This window comes from Neopelma chrysocephalum, unplaced genomic scaffold, assembly GCF_003984885.1.
Source record: "Neopelma chrysocephalum unplaced genomic scaffold, ASM398488v2 Primary Assembly neopelma1_97390, whole genome shotgun sequence".
NCBI classification, from domain to species: domain Eukaryota; kingdom Metazoa; phylum Chordata; class Aves; order Passeriformes; family Pipridae; genus Neopelma; species Neopelma chrysocephalum.
In genome coordinates, this window is record NW_020926031.1 from 1,743,786 (window position 1) to 1,769,301 (window position 25,516).

The 25,516-nt window shown below is 51.4% G+C and overlaps 2 protein-coding genes across 5 annotated transcripts in view; one reads left to right on the top strand and one right to left on the bottom strand.

Annotated features, from left to right (window-relative positions):
- The window catches only part of LCOR (ligand dependent nuclear receptor corepressor), an 82,132-nt gene extending 65,376 nt beyond the window's left edge, over window positions 1–16,756 (top strand). For all 4 annotated transcript variants that reach the window (XM_027672104.1, XM_027672105.1, XM_027672106.1 and 1 more), the window contains one exon: window positions 8,986–16,756. In XM_027672104.1, coding sequence (XP_027527905.1) covers window positions 8,986–13,501 — 4,516 coding nt within the window. In that variant the 3' untranslated portion in view covers window positions 13,502–16,756. The remainder of the gene's footprint in view (window positions 1–8,985) is intronic.
- A 5,760-nt stretch (window positions 16,757–22,516) lies between these two features.
- The window catches only part of SLIT1 (slit guidance ligand 1), a 61,526-nt gene continuing 58,526 nt past the window's right edge, over window positions 22,517–25,516 (bottom strand). The window contains exons 36-37 of the mRNA XM_027672273.1: window positions 24,962–25,173; window positions 22,517–24,876 (exon numbers count right to left, since the gene is read on the bottom strand). Coding sequence (XP_027528074.1) covers window positions 24,632–24,876; window positions 24,962–25,173 — 457 coding nt within the window. The 3' untranslated portion in view covers window positions 22,517–24,631. The remainder of the gene's footprint in view (window positions 24,877–24,961; window positions 25,174–25,516) is intronic.

Consider the following 25,516-nt stretch of genomic DNA (forward strand, 5'->3'; position numbering starts at 1 on the left):
CGCTACTTCCTTGCTGCGCATGAGGAGTGATGAGTCACTTCTGCTTTTTCCAAAGGATCTGTTCCTTTGCAGGCATAAGCTGTTGTTGATAAATTTTTTCACTTTATTTTTCCCTTTATGACAAACCAGCAATTGATGGGTTTTGTCACCAGTGTAAAGAAACAAACAATACCTATCATTATACTGCAGAATGGAAAATGGCGCAGTGATAAAGTACATTTTAACTGTGGCATCCATTTATAAAGGGTAAACTGCCAAAATCAAGAAGGCTTTAAATATGGTAAGTATTCCTAAAGAAAACTGGCTGAAGAAAATTAGTGGTGATGGCATGTTACATACTAAGCAAGGTGTTGTTCCCTACCTCCATTTGCCACGTAGCTGCACAAATATTTGATGTGTGTGGGAAGATAGGACCTTTTCTAGTGGACATTTGCCATGGTCATATGAGGTTTGGATTTTTTAGTGTTCCTATGTGTGACCATATAATCAAAGGAGAAAAATAATGGTGGGCCAGGATACCAAGGTGAATTTTTGAGAGGAAAAATAGGCTCCCTTAAGAGAGGGAGGAAGGACAATAGTGTGTAATGACAAGGGTTAAAAAAAAAAAAGATGATGTGAGGGATGTGCAGAAATGGAAGGATGAGAGGTTTGAGCTGAAGAGGAGGGGTGTGCATTAGCACAGAGGAAATCTCTCCCCACTGGTAGGCATAGAGACATTTCCTGCCTTATGTTTTGGTTTCTTAATAGTTATCTGACTATAAAATTAACCTACATCATTTAATGGTAGTTGAATGGCAGTTAAATTAACCCACTTTCAAAATAGAGCTTACCTAGCCCGTCAGCTCTGAGACAGGCTCGTCCCCAGGCATTCGGGGCTGCAATCCACTTCTCTGCCTTAACCTATTTCCCAAGCAGCCAGCCAAAGTGGTGCATCAGAAACAGGGTTTGCTGCTCAGCCCGGCAGCTGACAGGGAATATGGACGTGTATCAAACTGCTAGTTCGTATTTCACCAGGCATTTCCGTGCAAGGAGGGATAACGTCGGCACGTGGGGAGCGCCGCCGTTAGGAGTTGTGATACTGTTTCTATTAACAGCGTGGCCTTGATTATCTGAGGCCCAATTATCTGAATCTCCAGGTTATCTGAAATGGGGTCATATCCCCCAATGTCTGTTAATTACACCCAAGATACTCTCTGCTCTCCAGTCTTCCATGGCCCCTCCCACGGGGTGACCGAGCTGTGCTGAGTGTGGTTAGCTGTAGCGAGCACTTTATCTAGCTGCTGCATTTGGTTTTTCGTATCCATGTTGGAAAAAACCCAACCTGGATAATTGCAGACTTTAAAATCCTTGAAGACTTCCAGAAGTAGGCAGTAGCCATTTGTGGCAATGTGCCTGTTGGAACTGGGACCAGCAATGTCTGTGGGGAGGGCATCCGATGCATTTGGGTTTTCTTCTCCCTTACAGTGTAGGTGCAGCTTAGGAGGGGAAGGTGTGGTTTTTCACAGCAAAGCATATCCTGCTTGGAAGCCTTCATTTACTTCAGATGAATTCACCTTTGGTGGGAGTTTGCCTGTTGTTGAACCTCTGCAGTTGCAGTGGCTCCAGATGACCTGTGTGTGTATGCCCGAGGGCTGGGGAGGGAGAACTTTGTCCCCAATATGCTGCAGCACAGACAGGAACCAATAGCGATGGACTTGGAGCAGGGAAGAGGCCATACACCTGCCTCACCTTGGGTCCAGAGCCACTGTGCATTCCCAACACGTACCTGGGACAGTTAAAGATACTCAGGGCATCCTTCTCCACTCCATAGTCCCTATGGTTCATTCTCCCTTCTCTTAACAGGGTGCTGCTTTTTTTAAAATGTGCAAAGCTGTGAAAATCATTGTAAGAACTTTTTCTTTGCCCTGCCTGCTTTTGTTATCTGTCTTCTGGTGCTGCCTGTTTTTCTATCTATTCTGGTCTTCCAGTGCTATCTATCCTTTTGGAGCACCTAGCTCAGGGAAGATGCTCAGAAAGAAACAATCATGGCATTTTTTTTTTCCTTAAAGGGAAGATCCCAAATGATCTTGATAATTAGAAAAATTAGCAAGGACAATTCTGGAAAGGCTTTGGAAGCTAGTATGTAGAATAATATTTCCAACATGATAAATTTCCCTTGGTTTTAAAGCAATAGCTCAGTGGTAAGATTTTTAATTAGTCATTAAATATTGTATTAGAAGTATCACAGTTGATGATAAACTACTGTAGAATATGGTTGGGTTAGTTACTTGGGGAAAGTGGGAGTGGAGGAAGTTATGACAGGAATATAAAAAAGCTAAACTTGTTTGAGGCTGCTATTGGTTTTTTGTAATGTGAAACTGAATTTAGTTTGCTTGATTTTTATTTGGTTACAGGTGGGGAGAAGTGATTTTTAATGTTTAACTATTTTAAAAATTAAATAAACAAATAAAAGACACTGCTCTGAAGGGTTAAAAGTTTGAATCTGTAATGGATGTTGTTTGTCCAGTCAGTTGGCTTCTTGTACAACCTGGGTGCCTTGACAAATACATGCAGCTGACAAAAACCCCAACCAAACAAAACACATCTATAAGCTGTTTCTTCCTGCTTTTCAGTTGAAATACAAGCTCAGTCCATCCCCATGTACATCACCAAGGACAGAGTAAATTCAGGGGCCTTGAGAACCTGGCAACAATATTTCCATGGTTATTTTGGCTGTGCTTTGCACAACTTCGGCTTTTAATTTAGGGAAGGAAAATGCTTTTTCTCCTTCCTAACTGTTATGTGGAGCCTCAGCTCTTTGAGTGCTGCTTTACTATTTTTTTTCAGTGCAGCGAGAGAGAATTACTGTAGCACCCACAGAGGTGTGAAGGGACTCATTCATCTGTGTGGGGAGTGTTAGGTGCCAGGCATATTTCTGAGGATTGAAATATAGGCATTTAAACTGGTGCATCCAGTGTCAACCTTTAATTGGGGCTTTGAGAGATGAGCTCCAGAAAACCTTGCTGCAGTGCTTTACACTATTCATGCCCATGGCTGATTTACCCATCTCCTGCAGGGAATCGCTGCATCCCAGAGCAGTGCCAGCAGAAGGAAGCGTGTCCCCCAACTCCACCTCTCCAAGATCTGTGCTACAGTTAGGAGTGGAGATGGGTTTGAGCACTGTACCGCGTGTCAGATTGTGTCTCGGTCCTGGCAGGTTTACTTTTGCACAGCCACTCCAGCAAGCTAAACTGGGACTGGCAGAGAAATCATTACCCCCTTCTGCTGGGTGAGACCTCTGCATGCAGCCCTCTGGCACGGGCAAAGCGAGCCCACCTTTGGCGACAAGCAGCACAGCCGCTTCCAAGCGCAGGCTCAGCACGTAGGATTCACTGCACCCTTGGGGCTGAGGTCAGCTCACCTGATGGCCAGCAATGAGTGTGCTCCTTTTAAAAGGCTGTTCCTCCTTTACGATCCCTCAAAATAGCATTTCCACTCGCCGTGAAAAATAATCTAAGTGGTTGAAACAAGCAGGGCTGGAGGTGCCACCCAAGGGCAGCGAGGCAAGCTGCCTCAGACCTTGGGCTCACAGTGTGGGTCAATGCTTTGAGTTCAGCTGACAGAGAGCACTGCTCACCAGCTAGGCTTTCTTCTTGGCCATCCACATGTATGAAATCTCCACTTTTAGTCAGGTTTCCAAGACTCACTTCAGCTTGGTGGGGTACTGAAGTGGTACCTCTGTTTTTGGGTGCTGCAAGGCAGCGCTCTGATGACTGGCACAGAGTCTGCTGTGTGGCAGCAGGAGAGGGAGGGGAGAGATCATCCCCATAAAAATATTGAATTGGATTTTATAAGTTTATAGCTATGTTTTGTTTCTTTTACAGAACCATAATCCTGGTGCTTAGAGTGGTCTGAAAGGAACAGAAACACTTAGCCTTGAACTTTTGTTCTGCTGCTGCTTCTTGTGCCTCTGAGGTACAAAACATATCTGTAAACTTATAATCAATCAAACTGATATTCAAGGGCTAAAAAAAGAAACCCAGAAAGGGTACAGGCTTCATGTTCAATAGTGAGAAACTTGGGGTGGGCAAACCAGAAGATTGCAGTTGGCAAGCAACAGGTTTTTGGAGTCTGGCTTCCCAGGTAGGTTGATATGAACCATCTGATTTCTTTCTCCTTCTCTTTCTTCCCCTCCTCGCTCCCCACCCAAAATACAGTCTTGAGCCAGAGGCAGGCTGGGCTGCCCCTAAAGCTCTGTTTCTGGCATTCACAAGCAGAGCAAGCACAGTGTCACCCTGGTACAACTGCAAGGGGGAGATATGACAACCCTACCAGTGGGTTGGGGGCACTACAGAAGCTGGGAAAAGCTCCTCAGGCTGCATAGAGGGAAATACAGATAACTTGACCTTTCCTCCCCATACTGGAAATGCTGTGTCTGTGCAGTCTGTAGGTGTTATGGATGGACAAACCTCTGCCTTCCCCCAACCCTATCATCCCCAACCCCGTAGCCTTTGTTGGAAGCCCCAGGTCCCCTCCAGTAAGAGCTGGGGGAGGGTTGGCTTCAAACTCCACTAAACAGTGGAGGCACAATGCAAACAAATGTATTGCAGCACGCAGCTATGCAAATAGCTTCAGAGCACAGCACGTTTTCCCCAGCATTAATTGCTGCACCACCGAGGTTGCGTAGCAACAGCTCCGCTTGTGCCTCTGACAGCTCCTGCCCCTTGATGCCTCTGACACCTTCTGTGGCAGGCAGAGAAGGGGGAGAGAACAGGGCTGCCCTGAGAAAGCTAGAAGGGGCGGGAGGTAGTGAGGGGCTCTGATGACAAGATTCGCTTGGGATGCTGGGGTTGTCTTCTGCTGGCCCAAGGTGACGTGCAGTGGGGCTGGAAGCAGGGTGTTGGGGCACAGGGACAGAGGGATCCTGGCAGCCACAGCCTTGTGTAGGCAGCATTCAAGGCTGGTAGGCAGAAAGGGCAGACCTGCCATCTCCCAGGCTCTGCAGGAGAGCTCACTGACAGGTGGGCTGTCTCTCCCATCACAACGAATCCTTCTGAGGACCCTATACAGGTTTGCAACTGCACTTGCAGCTTGGCTATAGACATAGAGGGTCCCCAGATAGTTGCCTCTCACTGGCCATGAATCTCCTTTAGGCTTGTGGCTTTTCCAGTCCTTGAGAGAGATGGCACATTCCTCATGCACACCCAAAGCTAAGAGAACCTCAGGCCAAGCGCAAGGGGTGAGCACAGGCACCAAGGAGAAGGCTGGAGGTGATATGGGCAGCCCTGGGCTCCCTCACTGGTCTGCCCAGCCTGGCAGCTTCTGTGGGGCTGGTCTGTGCCTCCCAAAAGGCAGGCTCTTCAGAGACAGGCCTGACTGCCTCCTGAGAATAATTTTTCCTCCTGTTTGAAACCATGTTCCCAATTCCCATCCTCTGCGTTCACCAGTCAGTCTTCAGCTCCTGGTGTGCCTTTGCCAGGTGGTGGAATCTGTTAGTGTCCGGCAGCTCTCCCTGGGAAGCCGCTTCAGCTCTGCAGTCAGCTCATCTCCTCTGCTCTGATAAGCCACGTAAATAAATAGTTTCTCTGCAACAGTTTGTACTGTCCATAAACAACCCTGCCTGAAGCTGTGGGGCTCTTGATATAACTCTGCTGTTACAGGTGAGCAAGAAACAAGCTATTCTCCAAAACTGCATTCATTAAGTAGGGAGGATGTGGGCAATCCTGTGTCCATCAGTCACCTCGCAAGAGAATGTCCAGGGACATGTTTTATTTAATAGTAATAGCCAGAACAGACAGGAAGGGTGGGAAGTGCTGGACACAGATTAGCAGGCCCCAGGGAGCACAGAACTGTGTCTGGGAGATCTGGGGATGGAGAGGCACAGGCTGTGGCTCAGCAACCTGGGGGGACAGGGAGAGGAAGGACAGAAGTGGGACCCAGCCATGCTTAGAGTCTGGCTGTAGGTGGTGGGGAGAGCTCTACCCCAAGGTTATCCTTAGACACCCAGGAAAATTAGATGGTGCCTGCCATATGCTGTCATCCCCAAACAGGGATGGGCTGGGGAAGGAGCAGATGAGCTCAAGGTGAGAAGTTGCAGCCCATCTTTGGGCTGAAGTGGCGTGACAGCAGAGGACCCTGAAGATGAGGTGCCTGCAGAAGCAGGTGAATTGTGTCACTGAGTGAGATGGGTCTTCTAAGGAGAAAGGGCATCAGAGCTGAATGGATTTATTTCCCTTATCAAGCAGGAAAAATATTTATCTCTGATTTTTAAATTTACAGCTTGACAAGCTGTGTGTATCTGATTGGCTCCTTGGAGTACAGCGGGGCAAATAAGGTGACAATGAGCACCAAGGTCTCAGTCACACTTCAAAGAAAGAAACTAGGTGAAGGCAAGGCAGAAATGCCACTGGAGCCTTTAGACAGGTCCCCACTGCCACACAAGCAGGACGTGGGTCTTTCAGTGTGTCAATGTGTCAGCCCCACACATTGGTGCAAAACAGTTGTGACCTGTGGCTGGCTGTGTTCGGCATCACGGCTGCAAGGCGAGGAAGGACCATGCCTGGCCACTTTGGTCCCTTCTCCCAGCCTAGGAATTCTGTACATAGACCCACAACCTCCACCCTCACCAGGCATCACCCAGCCTTCTCTTTCTTGCCACCCACCTAGGCAACCACTTCACCTATGCCACAGACTCTTCCTTCACAGCCATTGTGTGTAGCACTGAAGGTGCCCTGGCAAGGAGGAAAGTGGCTGTTTGGCCACTGTAACCCCTCCTGTGGCTGCCTGGGGAGCATAGCAGTGGGACGGGCCACAGCAGGGCCCCAACTCTGCTGCTGCCATTCAGGCTCCCCGTGGGAAGATGGCTGCTGCTCTTCAGAGCTGGGCTTGAGAGCAGGTAAGGGGAGAGTCTTTGCAAAGGTGGAAAAAAATTAGCTGAGCTCTGCCTCTTCAAAAAGCCCCCTGCTCCAAGCCCAGGGAGGTGAAAGGTTTTTTATCCCCTTTTGTTATGCAGCAGGGCAAGGGGAGGAGCTGGGCTGTGTAAGAGATCCTGGCTGACATAACCCTTCCCATGCAGGGCTCTGGAGAGGGGCCAGGTTGTACCTGAGTATTTTTATTTAAACTAATCCCAGGTGCTGCAAGTTGAAAGCCGTCGCAGCGCCAGGTAGAACCAGTCAAGACGGTTGCTGGAGGGTGTTTTTCTTGCCGGGGTGTAGTAAAGCAGTCTCGAGGTATGTTGTTTATTGCTAACCCTGGGAATATGTTCTGGAGGTGCGGAAACGCATCCGGCAAGCTGAGCTCACTCAGCCTTTCCAGGTGGTTTTGGGAAAAACCTGCCCAAGAAGCCTTTAGGGAAACTGAGTGGCCATGATCAAGAGGCAGAGCCTCTTTACACATAAAACGTTATGCGTGGGCAAACTGGAAAGCAAAGGGCTGGCTGGCAGCTGCTCAGGGCAGGCTTGGCTGCAGCCTGGCATTTCTGGGCGAAGAGGAGACCTGGCCAGTCCTGAGCCTGAAGCAGCCCTGGGCGCCTCTCCCTGCCCACTATGTGGGGGAAGGAGGGAACAGGAAGTGCCTCCTTGGTGCTTGTCAGTTCCAAGAAAGCAGCCAGCAAGTAGTAAGTAAGGAACAGGTGAGGGCTGCCCAGGGCTGTCACTGATCACAGCTGGCTCTGGCCCCTGGCTTTCCCTTCTTTATTTCTCTGCTGATGGCTCCTCTGAGCCAGGACTCTTCCTCCTCGTCCACCAGTCGAGCCCTGCGCCTGACAGCATGGAGAGGGAAAGCCTGCTCCACATGAAGCTGCTTTTCCCTACCCTGCCCCTGAACCCTGTGATAAGCATTGCCCCCCTTGACCCAGCTGAATGAGTGAGATTGGTGTCTGATGCTGGGGGGGGGGGGGCAGAGAAAGGCTGTAGAGGGAGAAAGGACTTTCACTCCTGCAATACAAGGCCAGGAGGTGCAAAGTGCAACTGTTACTGCAAAGCAACCCTACGTTGCTGGCAAAGATCCTGTGTCAGGCAGTGTGGGTGCCAAGGCGCGGTGTCCCCTCAGTGTGGTCAGGACTGGGTGGGAATCGCCTGTGCTGCCGTTGGGAACAGATATGGTCTCGATAACAGCACCTGGCATGGCATTCATGATGAGTTCATGCAAACACTGGGTAATTATCCCTTAACCTCTCCACCAGTAAGTCCTAATTAATTGCCTCTGCCAAGCAGGTAAATGATAATGGCCTGGGTTTGAGCGCTAGCTAGTGGCAGTGACCCTGTGCGGTAGAAGCGCACCTTTCTGCACAACCACTGTGTGCTGAAAGCCCATCAGCTGTAGAAACACTTTATTAAATGGCAGCTAATCAAAAGTCAGTGCAAATGGCACTGCAGTGCACAGGGTGCATTGCTGCCTGCACTTCCTGCAGGTTGGGAGCTAACCAGATTTTCTGTGCTGATTACAGAGAAGGCTCAGATCTGCTCAGTTTGCCCCACACCCATCTTTTGCTACTGAGGTGTAAGCAGAATTTAAAGACTTTGAGTAACTCAAGATTTCTGACATCTGGCTTCCCAGCTGGGATGCTGCTTTTCTCCCACCCAGCCTGGCAGTGCTGAGTGAGCTTGCAGAGGTGTGCAGCCATCCTGGTGGGTCCCAGAAGTGCTGGGCCTTCTACACATGGTACCATGGAGATACTAAATCTAATTCTTTTTAGGTTTGCTTTGAACATGTGACATGGTGCTTATACCATTGGATATCCTAAGCAGAAGTATAATTATGGGTGCTCTGGCAGTGGGAGACAAACAAAAGTGCAGTCCGTGTCCTGCCAGATGTGTGCACATGTAAGTGTGCGTGCTGGGAGTGAAGGGACCCCTGCCAGCTTCAGGAAAACAGAATGCTTGATCCCACGTGGAGGTCAGGCAAGCAATGTGCCTGAGTGGGAGGAGAAGGGTTATTCTGGTTTTGCAGCATAAACTTTGATTCCCTGGGACATGTTACTGATTGCTTTTCTCTTTGTCTCCCTAGTGAGGAAGCAGCAGAGACAATAGCAATAGACTCTAACAATCAGCCGAAGTCTCCACTGGAAAAATTTATGGTCAGATTGTGTACGCATCACCAGAAGCAGTTCATTCGTGTGCTAAACGACATATACACTGAAGTACAACCAGACTCTGACGGCCAGCAGTTGTCTGAATCTGCGAACATGGAGGTCTCTACTTGTGGCTCTGGTTGTAGCCAGCAAAGCACTGAAAATCAGGATAAGGGTGCTACTTTTACTGAATCAAAGCTCCCTTCTTCCTTGGACCCAGGACAGTCAGGGTCTGATGGCCCCCTGCATGTTACAGGACAAGCCCTGAAGCAGCCGGCAGAACTGAAGTCTCTGGACAGAGCAGAGCACTCCAGTCCTGCTTTGAGAAGGGACTTCTGCGAGCTGCCCGTCACCAGGCTTCGCTCTGCTAGTCCAAAGGATAGTTCCACCCAAGGATACCTCAGCACGTTGAACTCTCCCTCTCTGAATTTCCATCATACCGCAAAAAGCCTGGAAGGGCAGCAAGCTGCTGGACACGAGCAAGAAGCTGGTGTCAGAAAGTGTGAGGACAATAAAGAGCCGCTAGCAGGTAAGACTCTTGTGGAAGGTTATATTTCAGTCAAAGTGGCAAATGTGAATGGCAGCGAGGACAGCTTAGACAGCTGTCTGGGGTCACAAAAGAGCTCTTTCAGGGCTCTGCCGGAAGAGTCCTGGGATCCTGGCTTTGCAGTGACCCCCCCTCGCAGAGCCGACAAAGAGAACACTTTGCAATGCAGCTCGAAAGCATCTTTGCACCAGGACTTAGACGCGAAAGAACAAGATGCGAGACCAAAGCAAGAAAACCACCTGCATGCCATGGCCAGGGGCAAGGCAGGCTGCCACCTGCACCCGGCTGACAAGGGCCCGCTCGACAAGTCCAAAGAGGGCTGGCTGCCCACTGGCGCCACACCAGCCGCCCACCGGACCCCCGGTGGGCACCCCCGCACCAAGGCAGCCTCCCTCAGGTCCACTCGGAAGAGCAAGAAGGCGTCGGGGTTGAGGATCAACGACTACGACAACCAGTGCGACGTGGTCTACATCAGCCAGCCCATCACCGAGTGCCATTTCGAGAGCCAGCGGTCGGTGTCATCCCACAGGACGGCGAGGAAGAGCACACGAGGGTATTACTTCAACGGGGAGTGCTGTGAGCTCCCGACTGTCCGCACACTGGTTAAGAGCTCCCGGGCAGAGGAGAGGGCGAGCAGCCCGGCACTGCGAACAGAGACCCTCGTAAGTGCAAAGCCACCCCAGGTGCTCTCAGTGGGAGGGTCTGCAGGGGCAGGATGGGAAGGTGAGAAGAGGGTTTCCCTGAGGCTCCTGGCCAAAGTGGCACCAACCAGCCGAGAAACAAAAGAGAGAGCTGAGCTGGGCTCCATGCAGCTCCGAGATACCCGAGCGCTCCGGTCAAGGGAAGCTGCCATGGCCATGCCCTTCTTCTCCCTCTCTGCTCCACCCAGCCCCCAGAAAGAGGACAGATTGGCCAGCCCACCGCCCCCTGACTGCTCTCCTGCTGAAGGAGGGGGGGTGAGAGTGGGAGGCACTGTCACCTGTGAGGCTGTCAGCAGCCTGGGCTCCTCTGAGGATGGCAGTGGCAGCAGGCAGGCTGCTGATTTTTCTGCCATTCCAGTCCCACAAGCACCCAATGGGGAGGAATGTTGTCCAGGCTCTGACATACAAACTGATCCAGACCTCGCTGCCAGCCCAGAGCCAAAGTCCCCCTCACAGCCCTCTGCCACTACAGACACAGCGCCCTTGGCCCACGATGGTGCCAGGGATCCTGACCAGCTTCCAGGCTCAGGGGATGCAGAGCTCTGTGAACAGTGCCTGGCAGAGCCCTCCCCATGCTCTCCAGGCTCACAGGCTCCTGATGAGCCCCCTGCCACTATGGATGGGGAGAGTCCCCTGGAGCCCCCTGAAACCTTGCAGTGTGTAGATGTGAACAAAAGTATCAATGCTAAACCAGAAGCCGAATCATTGGTCATGACAGATGATGGCTCTCTTGAGCAAGAGGATGCTGTACTGGTCAGCACAGCCCTCCCCAAAATCATGGAAGGGGAGGCAGTCAAGAATAACAGCACAGCAGGTGAAAAAGAGCCTGTTGAAGGGGAAATGCCACCTGATCCCAACAGCTCAGACACTGCAGGGAAAGACTCTCTCTCTTCCAAGGACAGTCTAGACAAGAAGCGAAAGAAAGGCAGGAGAGTACTTGTGGCATCGGATCGATGTCTCCGAAGCCAGCAATCCCAGTCACCTGCCGAGGGCAGTGCTGAGGACTCTGGTTCTTCCAGCTCTGTGCAGCTTCCTTGCCTTCAGATCAAACTCTCCAAGAGCCCTGGCGCCAAGCGGTTCAAGAAAGAAGTGGAGCTGGATGAGGCAGCATCCACACACTTCCCAAATGACTGCTTCCCCAGTGTGCTGCTCAAAACCAGCGAGGGGCCAGGCACTGGCCAGGCTTTAGAGAGTATCGCTGAGCAGCAGCCAGGCGAGGAGAATGGTGTCACTACCAGACAAACCTATAAAAGCATCTTAGTGAAAGAGACTGCTGCAGAGGGAGAAAATCCCTCTAAAGATGACCCCTCTGCTAACAGCAGCCAAAGTCAACCAGGTGAGATGCTGGAAATCAGCGTCCAGGCTGATTCTGAAAAGAAAAACATTCTGCTTCCTCCAGAGTACAGTGTTCCTGCAAATGATGCCAAGCAAGTGGATGTGAAACCAGGCAATGCCAGTGCAAAGGGCAAGGAGAGCTTTGACAGTGCCAGGGATATGGGCAAGCTGGTGAACTATGAGCTGGTGACCGATTCGCCTCTGTGTCCCAGCAGCAGAGGTGGAAGCAAGCATCTTCCAGCAAAAACTGCAAAGCATAAAAAGGTTGCCCTGCAGTTTTATAACTTGCGACACACACCCGCACCTGCACCTGCACCCGTAGACACTGCAAAAAAGAGCACACCAGGGAAGGAGTCTATGCAAGTGATCCCCAAACCAAGGGATGAGCACAGTTCAGGGAATAATGACTGCCCAGCACTGGAGGACATAGACATGGCTGACAGCAAACCAAAGTTCATGGAGTGGTGTGCTGAAGAGGAGAACCAGGAGCTCATTGCCGAGTTCAACACTCAGTACATGAAAATCCAGAAGGGCTGGATTCAGCTGGAGAAGGAAGTGCAGCCAACCCCCAAGGTAAAGAACAAAGCTGACAAATTGAAAGAGATTTGGAAAAGCAAGAAAAGAACACGGAAAAGTAGAGGATCACTGGAAGTGCAGAAGCTTTCTCCTGTCCAGATGCTCTTTATGAAGGCCTTTAAACTGTCTGACATATGCCAGTGGTTTCTGGAGACAACTGAAACCAGGTCTCTAGTGATCGTGAAGAAACTCAACACCCGTCTCCCAGGGGAGATCCCCCCCATCAAAGTCCCCATGCAGAAGTATTCTGCCTCCAGTCTCTACCCCAGCTCACTGCAAGCTGAACGTTTGAAAAAACATCTCAAGAAGTTCGCTGCCACTACCCCAGCTCGAAATAACCTGAAGAACCAAAAGCTTTGGGCCAAAATTCGTGAGAGCGTTGATAAAACAGAGGCTGAAGAAGCCACCACTCCCAATCAGACCTCTCCTACCGATGCCAGTACCAAGGAGCCGAGCGAAGACAAAACCACTCAACCTGCCCTCAGCTTGCCCACGCAGGCAAGCACCAGGATCCTGCGCAAGTACTCCAACCTGCGGGGCAAGCTGCGAGCCCAGCAGCGCATGGTGAAGGCTGAGAAGCAGAGTGATGGCTCAGGGGACCATTTGTCCCTGGAGAACAAGCAGAGCCGGAAGAGTGTGTGCATCAACCCCCTGATGTCTCCAAAGTTGGCCTTGCAGATCAAAGCAGCTGCCTTTCCTGCTAAATCTCCATCAGTGGATGGGACAGGGAAGGGGCGGAAGGGGAAGAGCAGGTCCCAAGAGGACCCCTTGCCCAAAGTCGACCTCCAGCTCAGCAAGAAGAAGAAGATGCTAAAGGAGAGTGGGAGCACCCAGGAGAGATCCAACTCCTCCACCAAGGACAAGCTGCCTGCCAAAAAGACCAGTAAAATGAAGCATTCAGAGGTCAGCACAAAAGCTCCCGCCACCCGAAAGCAGGCTGCCATGGAGAAGAGCAATAAACTGGCCAGAAAAATGTCTTTCAAAGAGAAGAGAGTCCCGAAAAGGCAGCTGGAGAAGGTGCGGCTCCCTATGCGGAAGGGCAAGGAGAACACCAGCAGACGGACCCTGCTCCCCCCCAGCCACGAGGAGCTGTCCAAGTCTCCGAAGCAGAAGCCCCTGGGGGAGTCCTCCACACGGTCACAGAAGATGGCCAACAAGAAGCACAGCAGTGGGAAGACCCTGACAAGGTCCATGAAGAAAATGCAGGAGAACAATGTGTCACAGGGCAAGAGGAAGCTGAGGGCAAAAGTGGACTGTTCGCACAGCAAACGCTCGCGACTGGACCCGAAGTAGCGAAGAACCGGTAGCCATGTACAAAACTGATGTATAGTAGTAACCCTTTACCATGCATTAACTAAAGCTGCTTTTATAAGCTGTAGCAAGCCTTTAAAAATCCGCAGTTAAAGGATAACGCCCATGATTTTAGGCATCAGCAGATGTGTCTCGGACAGAGAAGAGGTCAACCTGTCTGGCTCTGCTGTTCAGAAGGAAGTTTCTGCAGTTTGAAAGTTCCTTGGGTTTTTAAAACTTGGAACCAGGCAGTTTTTGTTAAAAGTACAGTGCCTTATTTATCACTTTAAAAATAAAAATAAGAAGCTGGTCTGTGTGATTTGGAGGCTTGCGTTTTATACTTGAGGCACAAGCACTTGTACTGTAGCAGAAAGAAAACCACCTTTGTGCACGTGAAGTAGCTTTCGTCAGCTTTGGGTGCACACAAACATTTCCCTTTCCTTCAGAGTCCTCCTTCTGTCTGTCTTTTTAGTGGCATTTAAAGCAAAACCAAAACCATTTCCCATCACTGAGGGAGAGAAAGGCGAGTCTGTCCTTTGTTGGTTCGTTGGTAGCAGCTGCTGGTGTCCTGGACTGTTACCTGCATAAGAGTGTGAAGTAGCTACTGGTGTGTGTGTGCTGATGGCTACCTGTTCCCACTGCACAGCCTGTGGTGTGGGGTGGGCCTGCTCAGGCCAAGGAGGTGCTGTGGGGGCTCTGGGTACCATGCTGCTGCATGCACTGCTGCCAGCCGGGCATGCTGGGCTGTATCTGTCTTTATTTCTTGCTGGCTTCAGGGATGAACCAGTCCTGCCATGCTCTGCTTTTGGACAGACCTCCTTCTCCCATTTCCCTGCCCTCGTGGTGATTTCTGTGGTCTCTGATGGCAAAGCTGTTTCTGCAGCTCTTCACTGAAAGTTGCATCTCTCCCTTTTTAAGGGCTTGAGCTCCTTCTGATGTTGGTGCTCTGCAGGAGGGGAGCCCTGGCCCTCACCCTGTGCTTTTGTGCATGTCTTGCCTAGTGCTTTCCTAAGCCAGGATTTGCAGTTGGAATAGGGTTGGGATAAGGGACTGCCTTAAGTTTATTTTTTACCATAATTTGCATTTCATCCTTTTACTAGCGAGGTGTGGGAGGTTTGTCCTTGCTTGCGTCTGGCTGTGGAGTCTGAAAGAGGCTGAATCTCTACACTGTCCTGCATGACACCTTTGCAAGGCTCCTCCTCAAGCCTCTGCAGCACATTTGAAAGCCAGCTGGGGGTCTGCAGTGACAGAACAGGGTCACAATGCCTGGCTTCTCTGAGAAAAACCTGTTGGAAGTGCATAGAGCATGTGGCTCTGCTGGCTCTGCTGGGCAGAGACGATCAGTGGCTGGGAAGTGAGTGCTGTGGTCAGGAAAGGACCCTGCTCAGCCATTGCGTTCCCACGGCTTCACTTTCACATTCCTGCACAAAGTCCATTTGCAGGAATCCCAATGCCAACCCCTTCCCACACAGAAAGAGCAATGCCTGGCAGGGCACCGTGTGGGCTCTGAGGTTGCCAGACCTTTAACAGCTGCCTTGCTGGTCCTTGCTCAGCTGCTTGTCCCTGCTGAGAGCAAGGCTCTGGTGCAGGCCATGAATTCAAGAGATGCCTGCCCTGGGAGCAGAGGCTGGAGAGGGTTTGGCTGCAAAGGGAATTGCTTTTCATGGTTGGCATTGAACCCCAGATCCCAAAGCCTGGGGGCTGGAGGTGAAAGGCAGATTATTGTCTTTAAATCTTTCATTGTACACATTTAGTACAGAGGATGAAACCAGGGGTTTGAGATTTGCATGCCCTTCAGAGAGCACCTCTAGCTCTCCTGCAGGTATTCCCTTTCCCCAACATTGATGCACACATTTTTGTGTGCTACGGCACATTTTTCTCTTACTGTGAAATGGCTGATTTAAAAAAAAAATCCTTTGCCTTTCCTTTGAATCGTGCTAGAATCAAGTTAACTCTCTGAACAGCTAGGAAGTGATTAAATCTAGCCTGTCAGTCCCTGTACAGATTAATACGAAATTATCTATTACTTTAATTTTTACTGCATGCATTAAATATGTCAAACATTCCATCAGAAAAGATTTAAAAGCGTTTCAGGAGAGGTGTGAGGCAAGAGGGCACTGATGGCAGTTAAATGACTGTTCTGCACCTTTCTTGCGGGTTGTCTTTCCCTCTTGCTTCTCCATCCGTACTTAGGTCCTCCTCTAACCCCTAGCTGGGGCAGCCTCTCTGCAGTCCCATGGGCCTGGGATTTCTTCTCCTTCCTCTGGGCCAGATGTACGTGTGAGCACTCCTCTTACTTCTGCTCCTCAAGCCTTTCCTCTGCAGCAAACCCCCCTTTCCCCATCCTTCACCATCGCTCCTGAAGCTCCTGCGCTGGTCACCAAGTGCTGAGCGCTCCTTGGGGCTTTCCCTCTCTCTTTCTCTCTTTCATTTTTTAGCTGCTGGTAAATGCAGGCTGTCCTGCTGTCTTCTGTTCTTCTGGGAGCAGGAACCTCATTAGGATAAAACCCTAGAGAAAGCAAGTGGAGAGAGGTTTTCTAGATGGGGTGCTTCCCAGCCTCCCAGCTGCCTTCCTGCACTCTGGGTTTCTCCAGCACCAGTTGGCTCAAGTGTGGCAAGGCTGGGAGATGGCAGGAGTGGAACAGCATCTGAGCATCTCTGTCCTGGTTTGGTGAGTGCTTAGGCAGTGGTGGGATCAGCACACTGAGCTTCCTGGCAGTGTCCATGACAGGCATTGGCTCCAAAGATGAATGGCCAGGACCTCTTGTGTGAAGGAAGCAGAGATGCTAAAAGAAAAGCTATATTCCTCCCCCACCTTTTAACTTCCAGTCTCAGTCTGTGGTCTTCTCTTGTATTGCTATGTTTTGACTTGGTTGGATGGAGGTTTCCTGTACTGAAGGCAGGGAATTGCAGGACTCCAGAGGGGAGTGAGGTGGGTTTGGCCATGCTGGGCATGGTGCAGGCAATGTGGTCTGAGACTCAGAATGCCTGCAGCTTGTCCCAGGCTCTGATCACCTTCAACCAGCATCTCTGTCCCTCCCTGGGGATTTCCAGAGACGTTTGGCAAGCCTTAGTTTTCCCACATTAGATCCGGTATGTCCTGTGCAAAGAGCCTAACAGGAGCTGGGCTGAGCCTTGTAGGTGTAAATCTGAATTTCTGCACACTTTGATGAGGAAAGGTAGAGGGTGTGGGTTTTTTGTCAGGATGGGGCTAAAAAGAGGGTTCTGTGCTGGGCTGTGGGTTGTTAATCTTTTCTTCAGAAAGCAAATGAACAGAAAGCAAATAATTCTGAGGTTTTTTTTCAAAGAAACCCATTTTTAAATACAATTGCCCCAGCCTGCTGCCTGGGACCAGCCCAGGGGCACCTGGCTTGGGTGGGAAGACACAGAGCAGCACCTTGGGCATCTGCAGGGACAGGGTTTGCAAGAGGTGCTGAGCTGGGCTGTCCCAGGTGGTGAGGTGGTCTGGGGTTTTGTCACAAGGGACCCCTTGACTCCCTGCTCTACTGTCCTCAGGGCCGGTCCCTGGCCACAACCTCTGCAGGGCTCTCCCCAGCTGGACAAGTAAACCTTGCTCAGAACTGCTCTGTCTCTGCCTCCTCCTTTCCTCCAAACAACTCCACCTTATTACAGTTTTGAGGAAAGCTGGAGTGATTCTTCTTTACATAGTGCTGTTTTTGAGAAGCTGGCAGAAGTGTTTCCTCCCACAGCTGATGCACTGGGTGGTAGATTTAACTCATGCAGGTAGTTTTTAGGGAGAGCTGGCTGGTTTGCCAAGGAATGGGTAGACTGAAGCCATTGCCTGTGACTGAACTGTTGCAGGAAGCACTTGGGGCATGACCTCTACAGCCCACCTTGAAGTGGGAATATTGCTACATTAGTACAAGTTCTCGGAATTACAGATTTGTGCAGTCCTTTGGGTTACCCCACAGGGGAGGATACCTCAGGGGTAAGGTGGGCCAGGGGCCTTTGTCATCTCTAGAAAAGTGTTAAGGCTTTCTGCTCTGAGGAAGCCCCCAGCTCCTTGCCAGGCTTCTCTCCATGCTGTCACTGCTCCTGGAGATGCTGTCTTTGGGTCTTCTGCCTTTCCTGTGTGCATTCTCCATTTGACACCAGTAATAAGAATCAGGCCTTGCAGACTAAAAGACCTACTTTTAACGTGCTTTGCAGTTGATTTTCTGAGTGCTTTATTTTGGGGCAGGAAGAAGGAATGCTGTAATTTGCTAGAAAATTGAACTGGTAGCAAATTAAAGGGTCTGCCTGTGAGGTGATTGCCTGGCAAGGTAGCATTGGCTGGATAGCTCCATTTTTTTAATCAGTGCTAAGAAATTTGAATTTTTTCTCCTTTTTTTCCCCAATCAGTCCTCGTGTTGCATTACTCTCGTGTTGCCAATATACTTCTGTATTTCCTCTCTTCATGAAGCCACATTTCAGCCAGAACAGTGCACAAGAGACACAGAAGTAAGCAGAGGTGATACCACATGTATATAACCTGTTGCTCTCGTTAATGACATGCGCTACTCGTTCCTGTTTGTCCTGCAGCGAGGCAATGGCAAGGTGTGCTGCTGAGGCACAGCCCCTGCTTTAAAGCAGGCTGTTCCCAATAAAGGCAGCTTTTACGCCACGCAAGGGATGCACAGGGAGCTGCAGATGAGCTTAATGAATGGAAGGAAATAAACAACACGATTTATTGCCTTATTCCACATGGACATGGAGTGTGTTTCCATGTGCTATGGTGCAGAGCTGCCCACTGGCACTACCACAGTGCCATCCTCAGATCTGCAGCCTCACTGCGCTCCTCGTCTCCTGCACCACCCTACAGCTCCCTGTGTTTCTTCAGCTCTGGATTGCAAGTGCTTCATCCCACAAAACAGATCTCTTCCAGTTACTTCGGCTGTCCTTGGGCACTTTCTCATGATATTCTTGAAACTAGTCTTCATCATGCACCCCAGTCCATGTAGCAGGTGCAGCATCTTCTTAGCTCTGCACCTTCACAGATGTCCTCACTGTCCCTCTGCTGCCAGCCCCCCTCATTTGCATGCTTACCTTTTCCTCTCTCACTTTGTCATCGGCAGCTCTGGGTTTCACCCTTCATATGGTCAGGATCTGTATATCTTAATTAACCTCCAGGAGGAGCTCCGTTTGCCAAGCTCAGAGTCCAAACTTATGTTGGGGGTTGAGTGCTGCAGTAAGAGCAGTTTGAGCCCAGGGTGGCCCTTACTACCTGCAGCTGTTAGGATCTTGTCTAGGAAGGCTAGCCCTGGAATAGGTTTCCCTGCTGACAGGGTGCATGCAATGTACCCAAGACATGCATGTGTTTATTTTCATCACTGACTTGTCCCTGGCAAGGTCCTGTTTGCTGGTGTTTGCTGTGTGCAGTGGGGTTTCTGTAGTCAATTGCCAGCATGTCGGTGAGACACATTTGCAGCAAACCTTCTCTGAAGAACCGTCCAACCAGTGCTGATACTTCCAACAAACTTTCCTCTATGTTGCTGATTAATGTCCACGAGCTGGGAGAGTGGGATGAAATTGTCACTGCTGCTCTCTGCATCCCTGTCCCTCCTGTGCTGGGGGAGCCATGCAGTGCTGGACTGAGTGGGCTGGTGGGCTGCTCATGCTGATTTTTGCTGACATGCAAATGAGCAAAGATGCAGCCCACCCCACGTCCCAGCTGCTCTTGTGGCACCTCTGGAAATGCTGGTGTTTCCAAAAGCTCTGCCAGCTCCTAGTAACCTCCCAGGAAACAGACACACAATCAGATGTACTGGTGCCCCATTTTTAAAACTTGCTGATGGACATTTTCTCTTTCCAGCTCATATACTTTCAACCTGACAACTGCATTCCCAGTAGAAGATGACTGAGAAAGCTATGATTCCCAACCTTCTGTAGGCACAGGCAGTTCCTGGAGCAGCAGGGAGGTGTGGGTGGCCATCCAGGTTGGGCTCTCACCTTCCCACCACCAGCAGTCATGCTGGGAGAAGAGGGCTGAGCCCCAGCCAAGGTGTACTCGGGTCTGCATCCTTGGGCTGTACGCCTGGACAGCCCAGGAGCAAGATGGGGGTAGGCTCCCCCCTGCCAGGGAACACCACTGCAGCTTTTCTTGTAGTGGTAGTTTTTTTGAGCAAACCACAAGGCTACGATGTCCCCACGTCGTGCACATTCTCCCCCGTGTGTCGTAGTATCCATTTGGCCCATCCTTTAGCTTGGTGGTTGTGAAATGAATCCATCTGTTCTAAGATGTTCTCAGGAGTTCTTGTTTGTATTAAGCTCACCCCTAGGCTTAGCAGAAATCACAGTCCCCATCCTCCCTCCCTCCCTCTCCGCGGACAAGCCCTCTCCTTCGTGAGCACTTCCACCCTCTCCCTGAAGGGCGGCAGAGGGCAGCTGGCGGTTTTGATTCAGGGCACGTTGGCAGCTTTGGGGCAGCCGAAGGAGCTGGGATGCAGCCGGCCGGCATTTGTGACATGGGTCTGGAGGCCAGGTGGTCCCATGGGCTGCATTGCTAGCCAATGTTTTCTAAGTCTGTTTGTAAGAGTACCTAATTTTAAAATGAAATGTGAATATATATTATGTGTAGGTGCCATGTAAGATAGTGTTGTGCTAGGCGGCAGGATGCTAACCTACTTTTTAAGATTTTTGGGGACAGGAAAAAGCATTTTTCTCTCACTTCATGCTCACGGATCTAATATTGTAAATAGGTTTTTTAAATATTTATTTCATGGGCTTTCCACAGGTTCTTGTTCTGACTGGTGTGTTGGTTGGTGGGGCTGTGTCGCCCGGCGTGCCGCAACCAAAGGGCTGGCGATTGCGTGGGGGGATGGGACGGGGTGGGACAGTGTTGGGTGGGGTGGGGTGGGGTGGGTGGTGGTGGTGTTCCGTTTGGTTTTATGTCACATCAAAGTTGAAGCATTAACTCTTCCTCTTCGTCTCGTTTTGATGATGTCAGGCCTGGCCGATGGCCACGGTGCCCAGGGAGGCAGTGAGCTCCCATGGCTGGTCGGGATGGCCGTTCCCCAGGGTGGGGGGCACTGCAAGCAATAAGATTTGTAGTAATAATGTCTGCTTTGATGGCAGGGGCTCTCGGGGATCAGGGCTGGGTGGGAATAACCCTGCTCCTGGCAGGGGCTCAGTCCAGCATGGCATGGAGGGGAACTCTTTACCTGGGGATGCCCAAGGAAGCATCCCCAGGGATGGAGGAGGTGGGGGCTGCTGTCACCCCCAAGGAACCCCCCCAAAACTGCCGGGGTAGGGCAGGTAGTTACTGATAGCAAATTCCTGCTAGTGAATTACTGCAGCGAGCAGCTGCCTTTGCGGGTACGGGTGACCCAAGGGAGCACACCGCTGTCACCGCTACAAACCCAGGGCTGGCTCGAGAAGGGCATTTGCTTATTTGCTTATCATTCTGCAATTTTAATTATCTTCTAGGAGGTTTGAGGTCATTTGGTTATTTTTTTCCTAAATGGATTCAGATTTTTCTTTTTTTTTTTTTCTCTTAACCCCTCTTTTGCCTGGAAGTGTAGCTGACTCTGACCCCCACTCCAGCTATCTGTGTGGGGCAGTGGGGCAGTGTCAGCAGGATCAGGGCTGCTTTTATGGTGATGGGTTTCTGACTTTGGGGGATGGAGTGAGGAGTGCTGCTGGGTCCCAGCCCTGCAGGACCTCTCATCAACCCCATGCTTCCTTCACCCTTGGAACAGGTATGTGAAAAAAAGAAAAAAAAAAAAGAAAAAAGGAAACAACAACAGTAATTTTTTTCTTAAGATGCTCAACATTTACATATTATCTCCACCCTGATGGCAAATGTTTTTCCTTCATCTGTGTCTGCTTCCCTGGGAGAGTTTTGTTTCTCTGTTTGTTTCTATATGAATTTTAGACACTGAGCTGAAATTCCTCCTGTCCGGTACTGTATGTTTGAGCCTAAGCAATGTGAACTGTACAGACCAGCAGTGGGAAGTGGGAGCCGGTGACTGCGCCTGGGAGAGCCGTGGCTTGGGACGGCATTCCCGGTTGCTGTAGGGAGCAGGAAGTACTGTGTCATGAGTTGGGAAAATGAACTGTCTGCTGTGAATTCTCGGTTGGAAATGTGGAGAGGAGTTTCCATTAAATAATGTTTACATACCTCACCTGATGAACCTTTGAAAGTGTATATATAAAAAAAAAAAATAAAATTATATTAAGTTGCTTTAAATCAATATGTATAGCTATAAGAGCTGGGTCATTTGAACTTTGAATATGTATCGACTCTCTAAATGTTGACATTTTGTGAACTCTGTGCTCCTGTCTTTTATTTCATCCTAGCCTATGGAAAAAGTTGTGTTCTTGTTCCAGATAAAAGGTCCCTGACTTAGATCTGAACTCCTCAAGGATTCCCACAACCTTGTTTTCTGTTGATATTCACCCTATGAGCTTTCTAAAGGTCCGTATTTTATTGCAGCTTATTAAATGTTTCTTTGATATCAGCACTTGTTTGGTGTGGTAAGTGGGGAAGGGCAAAGGTGAGTGAGTGCACAGGGCGGAGGGCAGTGGGCTGGCACCCTCCAGGTGTGATCCCCTCCCTCTGGAGGGGGGATATAAATGCCCATGTGGGATTTCAGTGTTCCCACACCGGTGCCTGAGCTGTGGCAGATTATGTTTGTGGCACCAACAGTGCAACCTCTCTGTGTTCCTGGGGACTGCTACCAAGCCCCCCCCAATCCCCAGAGAACTACATGTGCCCAGTTTCCCCTATAGCCTGTAGCCATTCCATCCACACAGCAGGCACTGGCCCTACGGCTTCTCACGCTGCCTCATGCAGTGACTCCCTTTGCAAGGCGTTGCATGGATAACCCCAGCTGCATGTCCCTGCACCATGTGGGTCACACTCTGGCCAGAAGCAGTGGCCAGGGCTGCTCCAGGAGTAGCAAATCATCCCCCATGGCAGGATCAACTCTTTCCAGCCTGTGCCACCTCCTCACACACCCAGCAGCTCCCAAGCACTAGCTGCCCCCTTCTCCCCTCCAGGAAAGAAGAGGCCAAGCCTCTGAATGAATAAATGTCATGTTCACATGGAAGACAACATAGACAATACCAAACATCTCCTAAAACAATACAGCCTCTGCCAGCGGAAGGATGCCCAGTGCCTCCCTCGCCAGCCTAGTACAAACCAGCGTCTTCAATAGTGACACACACAAACCCCACAGGCCAAACAAAGCCACCGTCATTTTCCTGCCCAGTAGCATCTGTAAACAAAAAGAAAACATCATTTGTTGACCCCAAACATATAAAAATACTATAACAAAATGAAATACAAATATATATTAGAATCTGTAAGTATTCTGTATAAAGAGATACTTTAGCGGTTAGCGTACAGCAAGAACAGAAACACAACACAACCAAGCCCCAGCCGGGCCACAGGCAAAATGAGACGCGTCCCGGCTCCTCTGTGCGGCAGAGGAGCTCCCATGGAGAGGGCATTGGTGGCAGAAACACATCCTCGTGGTGGTGGGAACGTCCTGGATACCAGTGGTGAGGAGGAATGGTGAGAGCACTGACAGCTGGGTGTGTCTGATGGAGATACCCGGAGCCCGGCTGCAGCTGGCAGTGTGGACCTGAAGCCAAAATGCTGGAGCGGTGTGGAGCGCTGCAGCCCTGGGATAAGTCTGTCCACCTGAGTGATGTGGAGTTTCACTGTCCAGCCATTTGCAGTGTCCCGGTCAGGCCCCCACCATCCTTGGCCCCCACAATCAGACAGGTGATACTGCTGTGGATGTCAGGTGTGTGCAGTACCCTGGCACGAGCTCCCCATGTGCCTCTGCTCCCACTCCAGCCCAGCATATCCCCTGACACTGTGGGCTTTGGAGAGGTGCTGCCCAGGCATGGATGCTTGAGTCCAAGAGCTGGTGGGTCCTGCCCTGGCAGTGGTGTTGGCTCCAGGTTTGCAGGCTTGGACATCTTCAGTCTCTTCAACTGGCCCTAGAACCCACAAGGCTGAGGTCCCAGTGATGAACATGGCAAACTCGCACCCTGGCTGTCCCAGCGGCCTCCTGCTCCTGCTGGCTGGGTCAGTGGGACATGGGGCACCTTTGCCCAGCTGCAGACCCACTCCCCCAGGGCAGAGCCTGGAAGAATGGGCCTCCTGTGCTGCCTCACATGACTCCCACCTCTGAGCAGAGCCCTCTGGCTGGGCCAGGAATATTTGGGGCCCTCTCCACATGAATGGTACAGTGCTGGTCCCCATGGCACAGGGCAGGTTGGCGCTGGGACCCCCAGGGACGTGCACACTGCTGCCTGTCCCCCACTCAGTGTGCCTGGCACTGCCAGTGTGCCTTGTCCTGCTCCACCAGCATGGCCCTGATGTGATCAGAGTAGGCTGGACCCGTGCATGCCCTGTTCCCTGCTGAGCCCAGCCAGCATGCACAGACCGGGGGTGCCATCAGATGGTCAGGCTGTGGCCATGGAGCTTGTGGCATTATTTGGGGCACTCTGGGCTCCAGCACCCTGGCCACCACACCAGGGAACTGCTTGCTGCAGCTGCTATAGGGGCAATAGCAGGTCCTTAGCAGGGAGACCAGGGCTGCTAGAGGAGAGGATGGGAAAACAGGCTCTGGGCTCACCAGGACTACAGGATGCTGGCTACACCACGCAGCCCTCTGTGAGTCACAGCTTGCCATGGCTCACAGGGCTCTGCCATATCAGGCCCCTCTTCTCCAGTCCCAGGTGTTGGAAAAGCCCTCAGATCTCTTGGCTGGATGCAAGGGACAGGGTTGCCAGGGAGGGAACACGGAGGGGACACAGGCACTGCCCTCCATGGCTGTGGGCTGTGCTGGCAGGGAGGCAGAGTGCCGCAAGGAGAGGGCAGGGGCAGCTGGGCAGGGTGCTCACGCTGTATCCACACATCTCTGTAGCTGCAGTTCTTAAAAAATTCTCTATCTACACATTTGCTTTGTTTGTGTTTTTTTTTTCTTTTCCTTTTTTTTTTTTCTTTTTCTTTCCCAACCTTCTAGATGTACCAGCTCTACCCTCTGCCGGGCTCCTTGGATGCAGCTGCAGTTCGGAACACCCAGAGAGCAGCACCATGCCCGCAGGGCAAAGTGAGGTCCTTGGCTCTGGGGGGTCTCCCTGGCAGCCCCTCAGCTCTGCAGGGCCGGTGGCTGCTCACAGGCACTGGCTGCAGCCGCACTTGCTGGGCTTCTCCACCTCCTCCACGAAGGTTGCACCGTTGCTGCACTCAAAGGCATATTTCCTGCGCCGGAGCCGCAGTCCAGTGCAGCAACCGGCGTCAGGGCCACCGCAGGTCCCCCGGCATTCCACCCAGGCCACCGGCCGCGTTGTCTGGCAGATGGCATAGCCCCGCTGCACCTGGTGGTAGTCCCGCACTGGCTCCCCACGGCACTCCGGCTCTGTGGGACAGTGGGACAGCAATACTTAGCCTGGTGTCGTGGTGTGGGGCTGCCCTCCTTGGACACCCACATCCTCAGCACCTACCTTGGTCACAGAGGGCTCCGGTGTAGCCATCATGGCACTCACAGGTGGGCTGGCCACCTGGAGTGAGGTGGCAGTGGCCATGGATGCAGGGCTGGTGGTGGCAGGGGTCAGGTGGCTCAGCAGGCTGGTTGCAGAGGGCGCCCTGGTAGCCCTCATGGCACTGGCAGCTGTAGGAGAGGGCGTCGAGGGGCAGGCACAGCCCATGCACGCACCTGTGGGCACCCGGTGCTGTCAGGACCTGCCAGCATAGCATGGCATGGCATGGCACCAGCGTGCCCAGCCCACCAGAGTGAGCATGGCATGGCTCAGCACCAGCATGGCACCAGCACACTACTGCACTGGGACTGGCACGGCACTGCCGCAGCATGGCACTGGTACGGCACAGCCATGGTGGCACAGCACCAGTGTGGCTCTGTCACAACACCACCAGCACAGAACAACCCTGGCAAACTCAGTGCCAGTGACACAGCATGGCAGTGCCTTGGCACAGCACCACTGTGATGGCACAGGGGAGGGTGGTGGACAGCCAGTGGGAGGTGTGGGTGGGGCAGCCAA